This window comes from Podarcis filfolensis (genome assembly GCF_964270895.1).
Source record: "Podarcis filfolensis genome assembly, chromosome: 1".
NCBI classification, from domain to species: Eukaryota; Metazoa; Chordata; class Lepidosauria; order Squamata; family Lacertidae; genus Podarcis; species Podarcis filfolensis.
The window spans coordinates 3877586-3897480 of record NC_139604.1 but is presented as its reverse complement, the minus strand read 5'-3'; the positions used below and the strand labels follow the sequence as shown (position 1 = coordinate 3897480).

Below are 19895 nucleotides of genomic sequence, written 5' to 3'. Positions count from 1 at the left end.
GATGGCAGTTGCACTTCAGCAATATCTGTAGTGCCAAAGGTTCCCCATAACTGGTTGAGCATGACATGAAGTAAGGTGATTGAGCAAGTCATACTGTGAATATTTATCTGGAAAGGTGACAAATATTTGAAAAATGGAAATACCCAATAATAAAAATGGGTATGCACAGTTTAAGCTGTATGCACAGTTTAAATAACACTGCAAACAGTGCATTTTTTACCAGCTTTTGTATTCAATCTTTTTTTTTTTTAAAACATACTTTTCAGAACTTTGGTGATTATACAACTTTCCCTTCACAGGCAAAATCTGTAAATATTGACTCACTGTGACAAAAATGGAAGCATACTTAGGTTTTTCACATTTTCTATTTACAGTATATTCTTAAAAATTTGTGACATTTGAAGTAAAGTACTTTGCTCTCCATAATCTATAATGCAAGTTGGTGTACTGTAGAAAGAAACACAAATGTGCAAAGCAATGTATTTTACCTCTGCCTGAAGATTTGCAACTGATCCAGTAATTCCATTCTCAGTGCTTATGTTACTGGAACTATTATTTGGAGAACTAGGGCCAGATCCAGGAGCGCTGTTGCACGCAGAGTCTAAAACACATTGAAATCCATTTATTAATGCCACTGTCATGCAATCATATTACAAAATAACAGGAATTTCTCAGCATTTCCACTAAAACTCAACAAACGTAACAAATTAACTGGATTTTTTTAACATAACTCTGCAAATATTCCAAATACACACAAGATTGTACAGAATTAATTATACAATTACAAGTCTATAAAGTAATTGACAATTTATGGTAAGAATTATCATTATATCGAAAAGCTACAAAAAGAGTTCCTATTAAACAATGGCATGTCAAGATATACCATCCAAGAGGTGACAACTAAAAACATACGGTTACATAATTTGCCTAGCATTTATTATTTTCTAGTAAATAAATAATGTGGGAAGCAGTATGGGGGCTGCATGGGAAGAGGACAATGGATGAAAACTACCTTTTCCTAAATAATTCTCTGTCCCTTCCACAAACTTGTGTGATGGACACTCTGGATCCAATTCTACAGCTCTAATTATAATAACTGATAGAGCTGCAAGGCATTAAAAATGAGTATTTTCACTTCTGGTATAAGTGTTCACTTATTCTAAAATTATAGGAGAATATATTAAGAAAAAATCAAGAAAAACATGCTCCCTTATGGTGTATAATTCAGTTACTGGGCAATTTAGAAGCATCAGTAGAAATTACAGCTTTGGAGTTCAGTTTTTTAACCACTACCAAAATTATTGTAGCCTACTAGAAGAAAAGACACCATTCCCATATCCTATATATACTGACATCTCAGAATTTGAATAGCCACAATCCTCAGATGGACTAACTCTGGGAGGGTAAGGGCAGAAAAATACAACAAATTTACTGAAAAAGAGTCATTGCTCACTGAATAATGGAATAGGAATACAAAACAAACACTGATTATTGCAATTATATTAAAAAAGACATAATATTTATACAACTTATTTACGTATTTTGTAATTTAAATTAAATTAGCTCATGGTCAGCAACCTACCTGTGACATCTAAGGGGCGTTTTTTAAGAGCTGTAACTACAGGTCCATCTTTTCTTCGTAATAATGGGCTACTCCGCCTTTCTGCAACCTTCTGCTTTAACCTGGATCGCAATTTAAGATTGGGTTCAGATGCTGGAATAAAGAGAGCGACAAGGGAGAATATAAGCTTATCATATGCATAAGTTTCCCAGTAAAAATATCTTATTTAAACAACCCTAACACTTGCTATACCAAAAACATAACATCTAACACAGGGCATACTTACCACTGAATTAGAACAGCATCTGAAAGCGTGGATTTAGACAACATTTCAGGAAGACATTATGGACCAAAGGATTTAAATCTGAGCAGCTACTAATCTATTAAATGTATTTCAAATATTGCTGAAGCCCTCTCATGTAATTAGATAAGCGATCCAGAGTGGTTAAGAAAGCAAAACACGACACCCTCAGCCATTATATTGCAGTCCTATGCCCTCACTTCCTCTGCCCATCAGTGCAAGAAACTTGGAAGTTTCTTCGTTCACTTGAGAAGGTCAGTTCACAAATCAGTGTCTGAAAGCACAATCTTCTAACCAAAGTTAGTTAAAATAAATTATAGTTTCCCAAGTATGTACATATAATAATGGAATTGCCGTCTGTTCTAAAGGGAAAGTTTGCACTCTCCTGTTGCCTCTTCCTCCAAGCTAGTTCCCAAGTATCGTTCCTTAAACCATTGTTAGGTGATTGTCTATGTGTACTGGAATGAACGTATTTTCTTGGTAGCATACTTCTGTTTGTTATGCTCAAGAATGAACTTGACGTTAAACATTGCCAGTGCAATGGGGTGGCATGGCATAGTCATTCTCCTGGCACTAGCACTGCTGTTGCTTTTTGGACTATTAATTTAAAATGCTAATTATTATTAACAAATTTGGTATTGTAGTGTTCAAAGCACTTTACATGTTGTCTAACTGTAATCCTCAAACAACATGTAAGGCTAAGTCAGGGAGCAGTACCCAATGTAGTTCCATTAATGCAAGGAATGGAAACTTCTAGCCGCACAACGGAATTTCACATTCCCCTCCTCTCCCCGCAACCTCCCAAAATCTGTTATGGGGTTTTCCCCAATCCTCCAGAGCAGATCTAAGGAGATCACAGTGGGTGAGCAGGGAGAGGAGAGCGAGGGGAAGTTATGCTAACAAAACTACGCCATTGGATATCACCCAGTATTTGTATCCTCCATGTTGCAGGTGGAAGGAATTAGGACGAGTGAGATATGTCTAAGGCAACTTAGTTCCAAGATCTGAAGAAAAAAATTCCAGATTCCAAGCTCAGTCTCTTAGCTATCATGCTACACCAGCTCTTAATTTAGGTTCTATTTTAAAGTATGTTTAAAAACATTTTTACATGTCCAAAATCCAGGATTAGGCATGCTAAATGATCTAACTAAATTTAAATACATTTATAAAAAGGAGCTAAATAACTCCAGCCCTACTTATGAATCTACAATATATTGCTTTGGCCCTAAATTGCAGTTTCCTTTGATACTCGACCATATACGAATATATTATACTTGACCATAGTCAATGATGACTCAGTGATAAAGTAGAAGAACTGGGAAAAAAACTTAAATTTGATGACAGAGAAACAAGTCCAAATAGACAATTCACTAGACAATGCCATCAAGTTAATTATTTAAAGAAAAAGAGAATGTCCTACCACTATTATTCATTTTATTTATAAAATTATTTGGGGGTCACTTTTTGCTCAAAAATAACTCACAAGGACACTTACCATTTTAAAACTTTAAAATGATAGGGCTGCAATTCTAAGTGCATTAGAATAGTTAAGCTCCACTGAAATAGACAGAACTTATTTTTATGTATATTGGTTTAGATTAGAATCAAGCTTTTAAATCACAAAAATTATAACCATCCTATGGAGTGGCTTAAGTACAACACCACAAACATAGTGTAACAGAAACATGTCATAAAAACAGTAAACGTATAAAAACAGCAGAGCTACAAAAAATGAACCTTAGGAGTCAGGAAAGGCCTGGACAAAAAGGTATGTTCTTAAACCTTCACTAGCCAGCTAGGCTATTGAACTAGAAGCTTGTTAGTACCTGCTACAGGGAACAATATCTGAAGTAATTTCCTCCTATATTTAGGAATTTGACAAGATGTGGCATTTTGGAGTAAAGAATAATGCTCAGCAGAACCAGACTTTGGACCACGATCACAACACGAAGTACAGGGTGGGCAGAGATATTGTCATGGTGTTTTGCGCACCACAAGGAGTGGAGGCTATCACTGAATTGCACATCCACACTGCATTATGCACTTAAGGTTGCCATGCAATTTTTCTAATATGTCACTTAGTGCATTCATAAGCTCAGCATCAGCCTGCAGAGGAATATTTATGGGTAAAACATACTGCTAGTTTACAACCCAAACAAGTTTGTTTTAACAGAAGTGTTAAAGTCACAGTAATTTGATCCGCATAGCAACAACACTTTCCCCACATTTTTGCAAAAATAAAACAGCATGCTGTACACTTTGCATATTAGAAATAATAGCCCTATTTTCCTGTTTTCTGGAACCACAGCTCTTTGCAATAAAAGCTTTCTCTTTGTAAATAATACAATTAGTAAATAAGTATACAAACATCCAGCAGCAGATGCTGCTCCATGACAAGATCTCAGGATCTTCACGATGAGATCTATAAACTGACTAATAGAAAATAAGCAGCGCAAATCTTGAAGACTTCAACAGAGAAACGGCTATTAAGAAAGGAAAAGAAACTTGGATCACCAGCACCTGGAACCTACTCACAATCCAGCCTGCTAACTATGCTCTGCATTATCAGCTAGAGAAAGGGAATGTCATAAGCAGCACTTTGAACCACAAAATGTGCAAGTCTAAGCCCCCCCCCTCAAAAAACCCCATGATTAATAAATTAGATATCAGCAGTGGAGAAAGTTGATCAGCACTTCCTGGACTTTCGCAGAAATTGTCTGGAGAAGAGCCTTCTCCTGCAACACTGCCATCGGTGGTAGACTCAAGGACAATTCCACAGACCATTTTACCTTGGGTACTCCCCTGTGATTTTCCCAACCAGTTTTGTACACATCACCCTACTGCAAAGACTTCTGTACAACATTAGACAACGTTGTACAAACTCTTTCCCTCAACAGTTTGCAAGAAAATGACTGGGCCATGTGTGTGTGTGTGTGTGTGTGTGTGTGTGTGACAGAGAGAGAGACTGATCCCCATCAGTCTTACCAAACCCAGTTTATGTCTAATTTCTCCTTCAGACAGCACCCAACTTTCTCAGAGAGCTCCTTTATATGTGACCTTTGATTCCCAGATCCCAAATTGGTCAAACCTGTCTTTACTAACTGGACATAGTGGAGACTTCCTTAGAGCCAGAGCTCCAATCCATTTTTGCCATTTTCACAAACAGATTCTATGTCATCAAAATCCTGCTTCTTAATGTTTTGAAATGGCCAGGCCCTGAAACTGGAGGGACTGTCCCATTTCCCCATCTACCCACAACACTTCTGTGTTTCCTCTGATTATGTGAACCAACTGCTTCAACTGAGAAGCTACGCACAGGAAACTCCCCATTTACACGAGTTCAAGGCACACATGACCAAACATGCGTGCATCACAGCAAACCTAGAAGTGGTACAGAATGGGGCAAAAATGTTTTGTTTTCACACAAAAGAGTGTGGAAACGACGAAAATGGCACAGAAACAGCACCTGGCAATCCCACAAGCCTTTACAAGTGCAATCCCAGGAGTACTTGCACCTTTGAGGCCTGCAGAGGGTTAGAGTTTGAGCAAGGAGGTTTGGAGGGTGTTTGCAGGCGTTTTCAATGCTTTCCCTCATATATGCACCCCCACCCAGACGGCCTGAGCTGTGGTAAGCAGGTACACAATACATGGCCTTTTTGCTCAGGGCACAACAGGAGTGCCTTCCTGAGGGAAACCCAATTGCTCCAAAACATTGCCTTTGCGCATGTAGGGACAGCATGGTTACCTGAGGCTGATTATTCTATAGTACTATATCTACCAATGTTTTGCTAATCTCCATGTTCTTCTGCTGTGTCCTGTTAACTTCTGACTATGCTATTTGCTGTTTTCTTTTATGATTTAATATCTTACCATTGTGTTTTTAATCTTAGCCACCTTTGGTGTGAAAAGAATGACTATCAATATTAGGAAAAAATAAAGGCAAATGTACAAGCAAAAGCATATGAATGAACATAGATCAAATTATTTATGTAACTTTTTAAAAGAAATGTTTTAGAATGCTATGTGAACAATGAAAGGTAGGACTTACCTGTTTTCCTGAGTGGAAAATCATCTTTGGAATCATACATCCCTAGCACAGGATGATTATAAGTGCCTGATACTCCGCTTTGCGGTGGAGAGCTCTGGTCAAGAGAACTATGCTGTGTCTTCCTACAGAAAAAGTGAGGCATTACTAGCCTTGCGGTTTACACTACTTTCCCCTTAAGCAATAAGCAAGATTATTGATAGTTAACGTGGGCTTCACCGAAAAGCTTAGCTCCCCCAATGGCTGTACCAACCAGCCCTGATTGCAATCCCAGATTGAGTTCCTACTGGTGACAGGCGCCCAGTTACAAATCTGCAATTAGAGCTGCCATGAGAGTGTTGATGAAGAATGTCCTTTAAGGGCTTTGGCAAGTCCAGGCTCGAGGTTGTCACCTCATCCATCTACAAGTAAGCAGCTCTTGCAAAAATCAATTTGGTAAGAGATGCCTGAAGGCACGAGGAGGAAGCCTCAAAGCTCTCAAGGACCAACTCAATACATTATTTGACTGCATCTTTAGAGCACCACCCTCCTACTGTGGGAGGGACTGCTGGTGATGACAGAGGCACTTCATGGAGATGCTCAGAGAGGACATATAGTTTGTTGATCAGCTAATGGATAGACATTGGTCTGGTTAGGGTGAGCCACTCTGCCAAAAGGATCCTACTAAAAGACTCAGGGAAGGGTTTTGCTGTGCTCCAGAGGGAAACTTCATTGTCCCCTTTGAGCAGTGTTGGAGCTTCCCCATCTCCACTCTCTGTCCCCACCATCTGATAAAGAGTATTGGGAAGTTTTTTGTGTTTGACATTTTATTATGTTTTTTTATTTTGCTGGAAGCCGCTCAGTGGTTGGGGAAACCCAGCCAGACTGAGAATTCAGTCTGAAAAGGCTTGTTCAACAGCTGCTCAGTTTGTTCCTCTTCTCCCTAGAGAGCTGTTCTTCTTTCTCTATGAGACTGTGTCCTTACCAGGAGATTAATATGAACATTGATTTCATTTCTTTGTGTGGTTGTGTTAGTGTGCCTTCATCCACATGAGTGTTTTCAGTTTTATGCTTCCAAATATCTAACTTGATATTTCACAATATGGTTGATATAATGTATTCCTTACTTTGTACTGTTGCCCCCTCCCCTAAATTACAACTTCCCAGTTCCCAAGAATTCTCATAATTGTAGACACAGCCTCTGAGATTACATTCTCAAACATCTTGGTTACCACGCTTAAGGTCACGGAGATCTGAATTCATTTAAAGTACCATCTCATTTCCTATCTTGGGCTGCAGCTTCCTCCTCACATCATTTATTTTGTTATCACCAGGTGAAGACAAGAGGGCAAAGTAGGTGTTGAACAGTTGGCACCTTCCCTCAGTCACCCAATAGCATTTCTCTGCCTTCTCCATGCAGAGCACCTGCCACTTGCTTGTTCTTCTTCTTGCATCAAACATAGCCTAAGACACTTTTTTTTAAAAGATGTGGGTAGTGCTGTGGTTTAAACCACTGAGCCTCTTGGGCTTGCCGACTGGAAGGTTGGCAGTTCAAATCTGCGCAATGGGATGAGCTCCCGTTGCTCTGTCCCAGCTCCTGCCAACCTAGCAGTTCAAAAGCACAACATGCTTCTTCTTCTTCTTTTTCTTCTTCTTCTTATTATTATTCTTATTTCTAGTATTTTCCTCTTTCTTCCTAGACCACAACCTTCAACAGGAAGGAGTGATGGAAAAACCCCAAGGCCCTTTAGCTTCCTGTCCAGAGTTTCAGTCGCTTGCTATATGTCAAAGGCTGTGTCTGGCAGTATCATGACCCACATGAATCAGAAGGATGGGGTTGTGGTCAGTGGGCTTTGTAAGTCTTGGCAACTTCTCTGTTACATCATGAATCTTTGCACCTGTGAAGGCAGCACACTTCCTGGGACATCCTCTGCACACGGCTGCCTCTGTCCCCCTCAGTAGGGAATCACCTACCATCACATGATGTCTCTTCCTTCTCTGGGGAATAGCAGCACTTGTTCTGTGCACTGTACCTCCCACAGCCATTTTGGTGTATTCTGAAGTCTGTAACAGCTGTCCTAGCTCCTCCGGCCCAGAATCGGTGTCCGAGATGAGGACATGCAATCAAGAATGGACCTCCGGAACGAATTAAGTTTGTAACCGGAGGTACCACTGTACCTTTCGGAGGCACGAGGCAGGCAAATGGACTTATTTTCCATCACATTCAAATGCAGGTTACAACTGTTTTAGAACATGCTACCCATAGTTCAAATTTGGAGCAGAGTATTCTTTCAAGCAGAAAGGGGAGGGTGCTATCTAATAAGCAGTCAAAAAGTTGTTAGAAATAGGATGGGGCAACTTACCCATACCAGAAGCGCGGGTCATTAGAAATGCAGTGGTTGAGATTCCGCTGGGCCAAAGCTTTTTTTTTATTTAAGACAAACTCTTGTAGCTTCATTTTTACTTCTGTGCTTGCCACTGCACCTGAAATACCAAACCCAAAGTAAATAGACTGAACTAGCACCCACAACATTAATTTGAGACCTACTTCATGAACTTACAAAAGGTTGTCTAAAGATTTCAATCAAACTCTTTCAATATTTTAAGCTATCAATAAAGAATTATTCTTTGCAATGAGGAGTGGTACACAATTACAACTGATGTTTGGAAATGTAAATTTAATCAGAGATTTATCTTTTTCCTATGAAGGGAGGTGCAGCTGAATAGGATTTTACGCACAAAATTATGCCTAAACTAAAGTACTTGTAGAAGCTTTTACAGCCGCTCTGAATTAAAACCATTTAAGAACAGAAGTGTTGTACATACTCAGGGGTTTTTTTTTAAGTTACATCTGCAGGCAAAGGTTGAAGATGAATGGCTCATGTACAGAAACTGTCTAGGAAAACCTTCCAAATAAGGATCTTTGTTCACTATATCTGCATAAATATTTCCATTCACAGTCAATCATCTGTTTTGTCAAACAGAAAATCTGGCATCTAAGAAAGTTACATGTTTTCAAAGTCTAGAATTACATTTCTAGCAGCATAATTTCTCATCACTATTTACTTCACAAGATACCAGTCCATCAATGCACAGACAAATTCTTGTGCAGTGAGACTTCAGAAGAGCAACATATTGAAACTTTACAGTCTTGCCATCAGCAAGACTCTTTTCAGGCTCTGGGTCCTGACTTTATGTAGCTTTAATCGCAACTTTCCACATTATTTATTATTTATTATTAAATTTGTATACTGCCTTATACCTACAGGATAAAATCACAATATAAAAACACAAAATACATAATCAAAATAGAAACAAAAACAACCGATGTTCAAAAGTACAGGGAACAAGAATGGGACTTATATATGACATGAACTTAAAGTCTGCTGAGTATTTTTAGGTAGCTTTGATGGAAGTTCAACCACCATTATTATTAGTAGTAGTACTAGCAGTTGTTGTTGTTAAACAGGTTTTCTAGAGGCTTTGTCCAAATTTGCGGTTGTGCAAATTGTTGTGCTCCAATTCCAATTTCACAAAGTCATTCCAGAAAGATACAATGGCTCATAGAACTGATAGGCTGATAGGACATTGTGTTTTTTTTTTTTATAATATATTTATTGAAGTTTTCAAATAAAGCATATATTAGATAAGCACCACTTATCATTGTCCATTTAACATCTCTCAATTGTTACATGGGACTCCCCCACACCTCCCGCATACACTTACATCATTATTAAATTAATTTCAAACAAATTATCATTTAACTCATCTTAATTAATAATCTTAATTTGGTTTGACATATAATTCAGCCTTAAATCTAATTTAATGGTAGACAATTGTCTGCACTGGCATCCAATTCAGCACTCAGCCAAATTACAATATTTTTGTAAATAAATCTTAAATTTCCTCCAGTCTTCTTCCATCCTTTCTTCTCCCTGGTCTCGAATTCTGCCGGTCATCTCGGCTAATTGCATATAGTCCATCAGTTGCATCTGCCATTCTTCCACAGTGGGTAGCTCCTGAGTTTTCCAATTCTTGGCAATTAATATTCTTGCTGCTGTTGTTGCGTACAAAAAGAATGTTCTGTCCTTTTTTAACACACTCTGGCCGACAATACCCAGGAGAAAGGCCTCTGATTTCTTAGTAAAGGTGTATTTAAACACCTTTTTTAATTCATTATATATCTTCTCCCAAAAGGCCTTCACTCTAGGGCAGGTCCACCAGAGGTGAAAAAATGTTCCTTCATTTTCCTTACATTTCCAACATTTGCTATCAGACGAATGGTATATTTTAGCCAGTTTAACAGGGGTCATGTACCATCTATACATCATTTTCATCACATTTTCCTTCAACGCATTACATGCAGTGAAGTTCAGCCCAGAGGTCCACAACCTTTCCCAATCTTCAAACATAATATTATACCCAATATCCTGCGCCCATTTTATCATTGTTGATTTTACCATTTCGTCATGTGTGTTCCATTTCAGCAGCAAGTTATACATTCTTGAAAGTACCTTAGTCTTAGGTTCTAACAGTTCAGTTTCTAACTTTGACTTTTCCACTTGGAATCCTAGCTTTTTGTCATTTTTAAACACTTCTTTAATCTGAGCATAGTGTAACCAGTCTCGCACTTTGTCTCTCATCTTTTCTAAACTCTGCAATTTCCAGTTGTCACCATCCTTTTCTATTATCTCCCAATATTTTGGCCAGTTGGCCTCCATATTGGCTCTTTTCCGAGCCTTAGCCTCCAGGGGTGACAGCCACCTCGGAGTTTTATTCTCCAGTAAGTCTTTATATTTTGTCCAGACATTAAAAACTGATTTTCTGACAATATGGTTCTTGAAGGCCTTATTTATCTTAGCTTTATCATACCATAAATATGCATGCCATCCACATTTTTGGCAATACATTCATCTTGATGGCAGCTATTCGGCCTAACAAAGAAAGTTTTAGTCTTGACCAACTATCCAAGTCTCTCTTAATCTCTGACCAACATTTTTCATAATTATCTTTAAATAAACTCAGATTTTTTGCTGTTATGTTTACCCCTAGGTATTTAACTTTTTTAACCACATTTAGTTCTGTCTCTTTCTGAAGCTGTTCCAACTCAATATCTGTCACGTTTTTCCCCAAAACTTTAGTTTTTTGCTTATTTAACTTAAATCCTGCCACTCGACCAAAGTTTTGAATCAGTTGTAGTACTCTTTTCAAACTAGACTCCGGCTCCTGTAATGTCAGAACTAGGTCATCTGCAAAAGCTTTAAGTTGGCTGATAGGACATTGTGAAGTCAAAGAGATTCAGAGCTGCCCTTCCATTTTCAGTCTCTTGAAGCAGACATCCCATCACAGTGCGGAAGGCAGCCCACAAACCAGACCAGAACAGCAACTAAAATATTTCAAACCATCTGGTAGCTACCAAGATCACCTGGAGCAAAAGATGGTTCTTCATGAACAGCCTCGTGGGCATCTTCTTTCAACACAGCCAGAACTACTCCTTCCTTTTTTTCTTGTTGCATGACTAACAAGCTATTTACTTATTCTTCTTACAATAAAATATGTTTCAATTTTTTCACTTCCAACCCCACCTGCACTTTATTTTAAAAAGGAGTAGCTTATTAATTATGTGTGATAGCTGGTTACGATGGGGAAATGGAAGCTCTCTTAAGCTACGAAACCTAAGATGAACTCTTGTTATACCTCTAGTCACTGACCTACGTGCTTTTATAAACAAAGATCTCATTCATGAAGCCACAGATAACTGTTTACGTCCATAAAATCTGTCTTTTAGCATACCCAATAATGCAAATGCCTGTTTCTAGGCTGCCCTTGAAGCTGACCCAGAAACTCCAGCAGGTGCAGAATGCCGCAGCGAGGCTCCTTACGGGGTCTCTGCCATGGGAGCATATTCACCCAGTGCTTTTCAAGCTGCACTGGCTCCCAGTGGAGTACAGGGTCAGGTTTAAGGTGCTGGTTTTGACCTTTAAAGCCCTATGTGGCCTAGGACCCATGTACCTATGGGACCGCCGCTCCTGGTATGCCCTGCGGAGGACCTTAAGGTCCACAAATAACAACACTTTGGAGGTCCCGAGCATCAAGGAGATTAGATTGGTCTCAACTAGGGCCAGGGCCTTTTCAGCACTGGCCCCGACATGGTGGAACGCTCTGTCACAAGAGACTAGGGCCCTGCGGGACTTGACATCTTTCCGCAGGGCCTGCAAGACAGAGCTGTTCCTCCTGGCCTTTGGTTTGGACTCAGTCTGACCCTTATGTTTCCCTCCCCTTATGGTCTTGATTTATCGACTATTTTAAAATGAGGCTGCATTTTAAATTGCATTTTAGCCTGTATTTTAAATTTGTTCCCCCCCCCCTTTCTTTTCCCCCTATTATGTTTTTACTGTGATTTTATTGGTGTTAGCCGTCTGAGCCCAGCTCTGGCTGGGGAGGGCGGGGTATAAATAAATTTTTTATTTATTTTTATTTTTATTTTTATTTTTATTTTTATTTTTATTATTTCTAGGCATGTGAGAAACACCAGGGCTACTGCTGCCTACTGTGCTGAAATAATCATCATTTGTGAAATGGCAATGATTACCACTAGTGTGCGTGTTGAATATGACAAGTACAATAAACCTAGGAAGTGAAGACATCTCAGAGGCAGGTGACTGTGTGCAGAGAGTGCAAGGTCACTAACAAAATCTATACTATATATTGGGTCTCCAATTCCAGAAAACATTTCATATATTTATGCACCGCCTGCTTTATTTGGCACTCAAAGGGACATACATAGATCCCTTAGATCTACAGTAATTATCTTTACATAGTACCATTCTGATAATTTTTAGATGGGCATCAGCATTTTCTTTCCCCATAAGAGACTCTTGCTTCAAAAGGAGAAGAATGATGGAAAGGACACAGATGTAAATCAAAGCAGAAGAGTTTAGTATATAATCCAGCTAACAGATGACTCACAGATAAGGAAGAATGTGTAAATAGAGGGTTGTCTTCCAGATACAACAATGAATCCCCCCCCTTTATTTGAACTCTTGAATTAAGGCTTCTTAAAAAGCAGGCTTTTGATCCTAAAAGCAATGCTTTATGTAACAAGTTCAGCTTTCCCCCCTTCAGATCCTGTTCCTTCACCCACTCAACTATTTCTATAATTAATCTTGAAAGAAACTTGAGAAATTGGAAGAAAAGCCTCCTTGTTTTCAAACAATGAGTGATGTTGAGAAGGATACCCTACAGGATTTAACCACCAATCCTAGTGTAATCATTAAAGGAGCAAATAAGGCAGGTGTAGAAATAACTGTGAATAAGAATGGACGGGTCAGTCTAATTCCAGTCTGCACCTATTTCACATGAGTTCACCCTTAAGTCCATTCTGTACCATTTCCATGTTAAACTGCAAATTTTGTGTGGCTGCGTGTGTTAATCTGTACAAAAATTGTTTCCAAATATATATAATTCCTTTTTTAAAAAAGGGTTGTCTCTTAAAATGCACATTGTAAACATATTTGATATGTCCTTTGACCCAAGAATACCAACAGGAACATTCAGAAAGTGCACGTTACTTGGGGAGGTATGCATTGGTTCATATTGGAATTCATGAAGATCAAATTCAAGTATGTATAGCAAGATGAAAATACAGGCTAAACTTTCTATGCTGAAAGACCCACATAAAATTAGAATTAGAAGGAAGAATATTGGAGCACATATTTTCTGAGATAGTTCCTTGCAACATGGAAATACTATGGATATACCTCATCAAGTCTCTCATGGATGCAGCCCATGTGTACAGTACCAAGGGATTGCTAAAGGATTCAAAAGTACTCTTTTTCTCCCCACTACACCCGTCTGCATACACGCATGGTAAAGCAGGTACTATGCAAGGACATTATGGTGACCAAGAAACTTGGGCACAGCTGCATTATTCCTATCCAGCCCTCGGTGCCGCTCTTTACAAAAATGCAAGTTAATTGAGCTTTAAGCCTGAGTTACTTGGATTAAGCAGAAGGGGAGAGAGACTGCCATCAGGGAGGGGCAGCAGCAGAGACCTGGCCTCCCAGCAACAGTGTCTCTACTGCAGGGGTCGGCAACCTAAGGCCCATAGGCCACAAGCAGCCCATGGACCGCCCGCCACCGCCGCCGCCTGCTCAGTCGGCTCCCGTGCACTGCACTAAACCGGCACAGAGCAGAGCAGGGATCACCTTCTGCGATGCTGGCTGGCTTCCCATTGGCTGCAGGAAGCTCCTGCAGCCAATGGGAAGCGGTGCACGCCTCCTCCACACTGGAAATACCATTTATGCATGCGTGCGCGCACACACTCCAGCCCCCCGCGGCGTCTGAGGGACTGTGAACCGGCCCAAGCCACAAAAACTTTGCCGACCCCTGCTCTACTGCATACCCAGGTAGGGTGGCAGCAAGGTCCAACAGAGCTACTCCCACCAGTGCCCTAGCCATGTCCAGGCCTTACTGCTGTCCTGCCCCATCCTAGTATGAGGTAGCAATGCTGACCGCTCCAGGTATGCATAAACCTCTCAATCCCCATAACAGCCGTATGCACACAGATACACTCGTATGCTGGCAGAAGGGAGCATTGCTCATAACGCAACAATTCATTTATACAAATGTATAAAATCACCATCTAATTTTGTAAATAAGTGGACAAATATTCACAAAACAGGTGGTCTGTAAGAACAGAAACTTCACATGGACAAGTATTCTTTGGATAAATTAGGACATCAACCCTAAAAAGGAAATCTTCCAAATGTGATCTCCATTAACGTTTACAATGTTATTTTCACTTCTTTAAATGCCTTTCTTTCTCTCTTTAGGTTTAAAGCATAGTAGAGGTCAACATAAAAGACAGGATGAGCTTTACTCAGAGAAAAACACCTGAATTACTTAAACACTGCAATTTACAGTAATCTTCACAGTAACCTGATCAAAATTGCCTTCCTCATTATTCATGTACCACTAGATGCATCACTGAGATCATCTGTCCCGCTGTCACTTACTTTCTTTTCCTTTCTCTTTGTTTTTAAGTTGCTGCAGCTTCTGTTCTCTATGCTGCTTCTCTAACTCTTGTTCCTGCCGATGCTTTTCCAACTTTCTCTGGTGTTCCAAGAGCTCCTGCTGATGTTTCATTGCCAGAATCTCCTGTTGCTGCTGTTGGGCAAAAAAAAAAAAAAAGAGGTGTGTGTAAAGTAAATGCACACAATCTTTGCCCTTTAAAGTTGCCATCTCCTAAGCAGCAGTCAGAACAAAACTGTTAAAAGTTCCAATTCCACACAAGGAAACAGAGGAGGCAGCATAGCAATAATTTTGAGTTTTGCAATTGTGCACTAGATCAGGGGTAAAAAACCTTTCTGGTCTGGTAGGCCATATATTTATTGTTACACAAACCCTGCGGGTCAACTTTGACAGTTGGGCAGAACAACTCACCTGTCAATCACCCGGTATCATAATGACATCAAGTGATTAATATGTGTCAAAGTTCTTTGCACAGAGCTTCCCAAACACCTAAGAATCAACTGGGGAAACACTGAGCCCAGAGGCTTGCAAAGCACAGTGCTTCCCACATGCTCAATAAGCAGCTAATTGCCGGTGCTTGGGAAGAGCTGTGCAACAGGGCTTTGCATGCACTGCCCTTTTAGATCACGCCCTGCCATTGCCTGCCCCACAGAGCACAGTGCAGCAGCTCAGCCAAAGCTTGGCTTAATGTGTTGTTTGAGCTCAGAACTGCAGTTAAGATTTCTCCTTTTCCACCACAATCTGTAACAATAGGACAAAGCTTGGCTACAGATAGGAAGGAAGAGGTTCCTTAACGAAGTTCAGAGAACACGTTAAATCACACCTTGGCTTAGCTGTTTGTCCACACTGGATATAAACTCCTCAAATGAACCAGCACATTTCAACTGTCATGGTAAGTCACATTCCAGCTGACTGTTACATGTGAAATAGGCCTATGACTAGAACTGTAAGAGGGATTGATTGAGTGATTGATTGATTGATTTATGACAATTTATATGCCACTTAATTACCGTTGGCTCTAAGGGGTTTACTGGTAATTCAATACAATAAAGATTAAAAACAGTTAAAAATATAAAATCAGAACTGAGTTAAAATGCTTGCTGGGGGTTTTTTTGAGTAAAAAATTAAAAGTGCTGGTGTTAGGTGCTGGCAACAGTCTGTTCCCAACTCAAAGCATCACTCCTGGAGTTCACCAGATTTTAACAGTGGAAATAACTACAAACTACAACCCTACATAATTTTGTGAACTGCCAACAAGGATCAAGGACTGTTAGTGTTTTGACTAGCAGTGTACAGAAAATCAACAAAAGATACTCTTGTCTTTTGTTTGGTTTGGTTTTAAATACACACATACATTACATGAGAGATACAATGACCCAATTCACACATAACCGTAAACTATAAGCCATGGCTTCCTGTGAACATCCAGGGTGCTGGTGTATGCTGCTCATTCACACACACACCCATCTCCTCCTCCCTGTGTCATGCAGAGAACAAACCAACCAGCATTTGTTCTTGGTTTGCTGCTTGTGTTGAATTTGTAGAGAAACAAACCACAAGTTCACACATAAAGCTAAGCCAGTGCTCAGGTCTGTATCCTTCCAGCATGACACAGGGAGGAGAGTGGTGGGAGTAAAGGAGCAGCAGACATGAGCCCGCAGGAAGCCATGGCTCATCTTAGGCTATAGCTTGCCACTGATCCAATATATACCTAGGTACACATGTTATGTTTCTTTCCTTCTAGAGCATCTAAAGTGATTATATAAAGACAACTGTTTAACAAACATCAGCCACTGCTTGGGAGACTTTGTTCCAACTCAAACTGAATTCTCGCCACTCACCTTTATGTGTTCATGTAGTTGAGCTTCATGCTGACGAGAGAGCTGTTCATGTTGTCTCTGAAATTCTGCTATGAGGATCTGTCTCTGGATCTGTTGCTTTTGTTTGAGGGCCAACAATTCCTGTTGAAGCTGCTGCTCACGTAATGTAGGTTCTGCAACTGGCATAGAGAACTGATGGTCCAAACGGAGATCCATAGGGACTACAGATGGTGCCACTTGCAAAGGTAGTGTTGTGGTCACATCAACTGCAAAACCACAAAGGCAAGGTTAGCTCATCTCCAATTATTATTACGATTTTTACGCAGTATTTATTAGGGGTTTTTTTATCCCACTTGTCCTTCCAAACGACCCAAGGGCAGTTTTACATAATCTATGTTAGAAATAGAAAATCTGAACTATTTATACTTCCAAATCGTCAAAAATAATTTCAAAGCTGCTAAAACAGTCTGACAGAGGTCACCACCCTTCAAGCAATACTCACTGGCATTGGTACCAGCAGCGACTCCACCACCAATCACAAGGCCTGCAGCGGCTGGTATTAGGGGAGGCAGATTTTAAAGTACTTGGATCCCAAATGGTTTAGGGCCTTTACACCAGTACCAACATCTTGATTTTGGCCCTGTTGCTCACTAGCAGACAATGCAGTGCTTGTAAAACCAATGGCACAAGATCCCACTGTGCTACCCCGCTTACAAACCTGACAACCACATTCTGCACTAGCTACAACTTCAGGACAGTCTTCAAGGGTAGTCCACATAGAATACATTGCAATAGTCCAAACACGGAGTCACCAAAGAATGGACTGCTGAGCCCAGGCTCTCTCTGTCTCAGAACAACTCTAGTTCCTGTGTGAGTGCCTGGAGGATGGATTGTGGCTAACTGATTGAGGTTGAATCATGACAAGACAGAATAATTGTTTTTGGGGGGCGGGCAGGTGGGGGGGACTCCCTGGTCCTGAATGGGGTAACGGTGCCACTGAAGGGCCAGGTGCAAAGCCTGGGAGTCATTTTGGACTCACAATTGTCCATGGAGGCGCAGGTCAATTCTGTGTCCAGGGCAGCTGTCTACCAGCTCCATCTGGTACCCAGGCTGAGAGCCTACCTGCCCGCAGACTGTCTCGCCAGAGTGGTGCATGCTCTTGTTATCTTCCGCTTGGACTACTGCAACGCGCTCTACGTGGGGCTACTTTTGAAGGTGACCCAGAAACTACAACTAATCCAGAATGTGACAGCTAGACTGGTGACTGGGAGTGGCCGCCGACACCATATAACACTAGTCTTGAAAGACCTACATTGGCTCCCAGTACATTTCCGAGCACAATTCAAAGTGTTGGTGCTGACCTTTCAAGCCCTAAATGGCCTCAGCCCAGTATACCTGAAGGAGCATCTCCATCCACATCATTCATCACGAACAATGAGGTCCAACGACAAGGGCCATCTGGCGGTTCCCTCGCTGCGAGAAGCGAAGTTACAGGGAATCAGGCAGAGGGCCTTCTCGGTAGTGGCACCCGCCCTGTGGAACACCCTTCCGTCAGATGTCAAGGAAATAAACAACAAGACATCTGAAGGCAGCCCTGTTTAGGGAAGTTTTTAATGTTTGAAGTTTTATTCTATTTTTAATGTTCTGTTGAAAGCCCCCCCAGAGTGGCTGGGGAAACCCAGCCAGATAGGCAGGATAGAAATAATAAATAAAAATTATTATTATTATTATTATTATTATTATTATTATTATTATTATTATTATTATTATAGCTGGTAAGGCAGGCAAAGACAGATGCCAGCATCCGTATCACTAAGGCCACTTAGATTTATAACATCATATTTGGATCAAAATGTAATTCCAATAGCCACACAGCTGTCCTTAAAATCTAACTCTGATCAGCCACATGAACAATGGCAAGGATGATGGGCGTTGCACTTCAAAAACAACTGAATGTTAACTACCCATGCTCAAGTCAGTTAACCACAAAGAATCATTTAAGTTAGTAAGTTTAAAACAAAAACACTTTTGGAAGCTATTTTGGTGCTACCATATTTCAGTTACAAATAATGAGAAAAGCAGAATATATTAGTCTTTCCTTCCTACAATGACTAGTACCTTACAATTTAACAAAAGCTCTCATGATAACTTCAATATATAACTATACAGATATTTTGAACATATGCAGATTAAATGTGAATGAATTAATCATTTAGAAGGTAGATAATCAAATTATGACGTTATTTAATTAATTTACAAGCCTTCCTTTGGGAGTCTTGTATATACCATATTTTTTACTGATGTTAGTTGTTTTAGGAAACAATATTTGTCTGAAAAGCAGGATGTAAATAAATAAATAAGAACTGATTTGAAACAAGACAATGGACAGAAAAAAGCTTTGATTCCTGACATCTCTACTCGCAAGTCAGCGCTAGTCAAGAAGCAGGATGCACAAGAAACAAGAAGTTGGACATGTCTGCATATAAGGATCTGAAATATTTTATTTTTATTATTTATTGAATTTATATACCGCCCTATTCCCGGAGGTCTCAGGGAGGTTCACAAAACAGCACAAAAGAGCCACATTTTAAAAGGGTATAGGATGTCAATCAAATCAACCAAAGACCTGATTAAAAAGAAACATTTTTGCCTGGTGCCTAAAGGTGTATAATTAAGGCGCCAGGTGAACTTCCCTGGAGAGAGCATTCCACAGACAGGGAGCCACTGCAGAGAAGGCCTGTTCTTGTGTTGCCACCCTCCGGACCTTTCGAGGAGGGACACGAAGGAAAGCCTCAGAAGATGATCTCAGGGTCTGGGTAGGTTCATATGGAAATAGGAGATCCTTGAAGTATTGCGGTCCTGAGCCATTTAAGGCTTTACAGGTCAAAACCAGCACTTTGAATTGGGTCCGGAAACTAACTGGTAGCCACTGCAGTTGGACCAGGATCAGAATAATATGCTCAAACCGTCTTCCTCCGGTGAGCAACCTGGCTGCTGAATTCTCCACCAGCTGAAATTTCCAAACCATCTTCAGAGGCAGCCCTAAGTATAACGCACTGCAGTATTCTAACCCTGAGGCTACCAGAGCATAGACGTAGTTAGGCTATCCATGTCCAGAAAGGGACGTAGCTGGGCTACCAGCCAAAGCTGATGGAA

General features: G+C 40.3%; 1 protein-coding gene across 8 annotated transcripts in view; it reads right to left on the bottom strand.

Annotated features, from left to right (window-relative positions):
* HDAC4 (histone deacetylase 4) overlaps window positions 1-19895 on the bottom strand; it is a 119223-nt gene that overhangs the window by 55974 nt on the left and 43354 nt on the right. For 4 of the 8 annotated variants that reach the window (XM_083627317.1, XM_083627316.1, XM_083627314.1 and 1 more), the window contains 7 exons: window positions 18135-18212; window positions 16761-17005; window positions 14904-15054; window positions 8250-8370; window positions 5911-6032; window positions 1583-1714; window positions 489-601 (listed from right to left, as the gene is read on the bottom strand). In XM_083627317.1, the coding sequence (XP_083483443.1) occupies window positions 489-601; window positions 1583-1714; window positions 5911-6032; window positions 8250-8370; window positions 14904-15054; window positions 16761-17005; window positions 18135-18212 (962 nt within the window). The remainder of the gene's footprint in view (window positions 1-488; window positions 602-1582; window positions 1715-5910; window positions 6033-8249; window positions 8371-14903; window positions 15055-16760; window positions 17006-18134; window positions 18213-19895) is intronic. The other 4 variants (XM_083627318.1, XM_083627320.1, XM_083627319.1 and 1 more) reach the window with 1 other exon arrangement.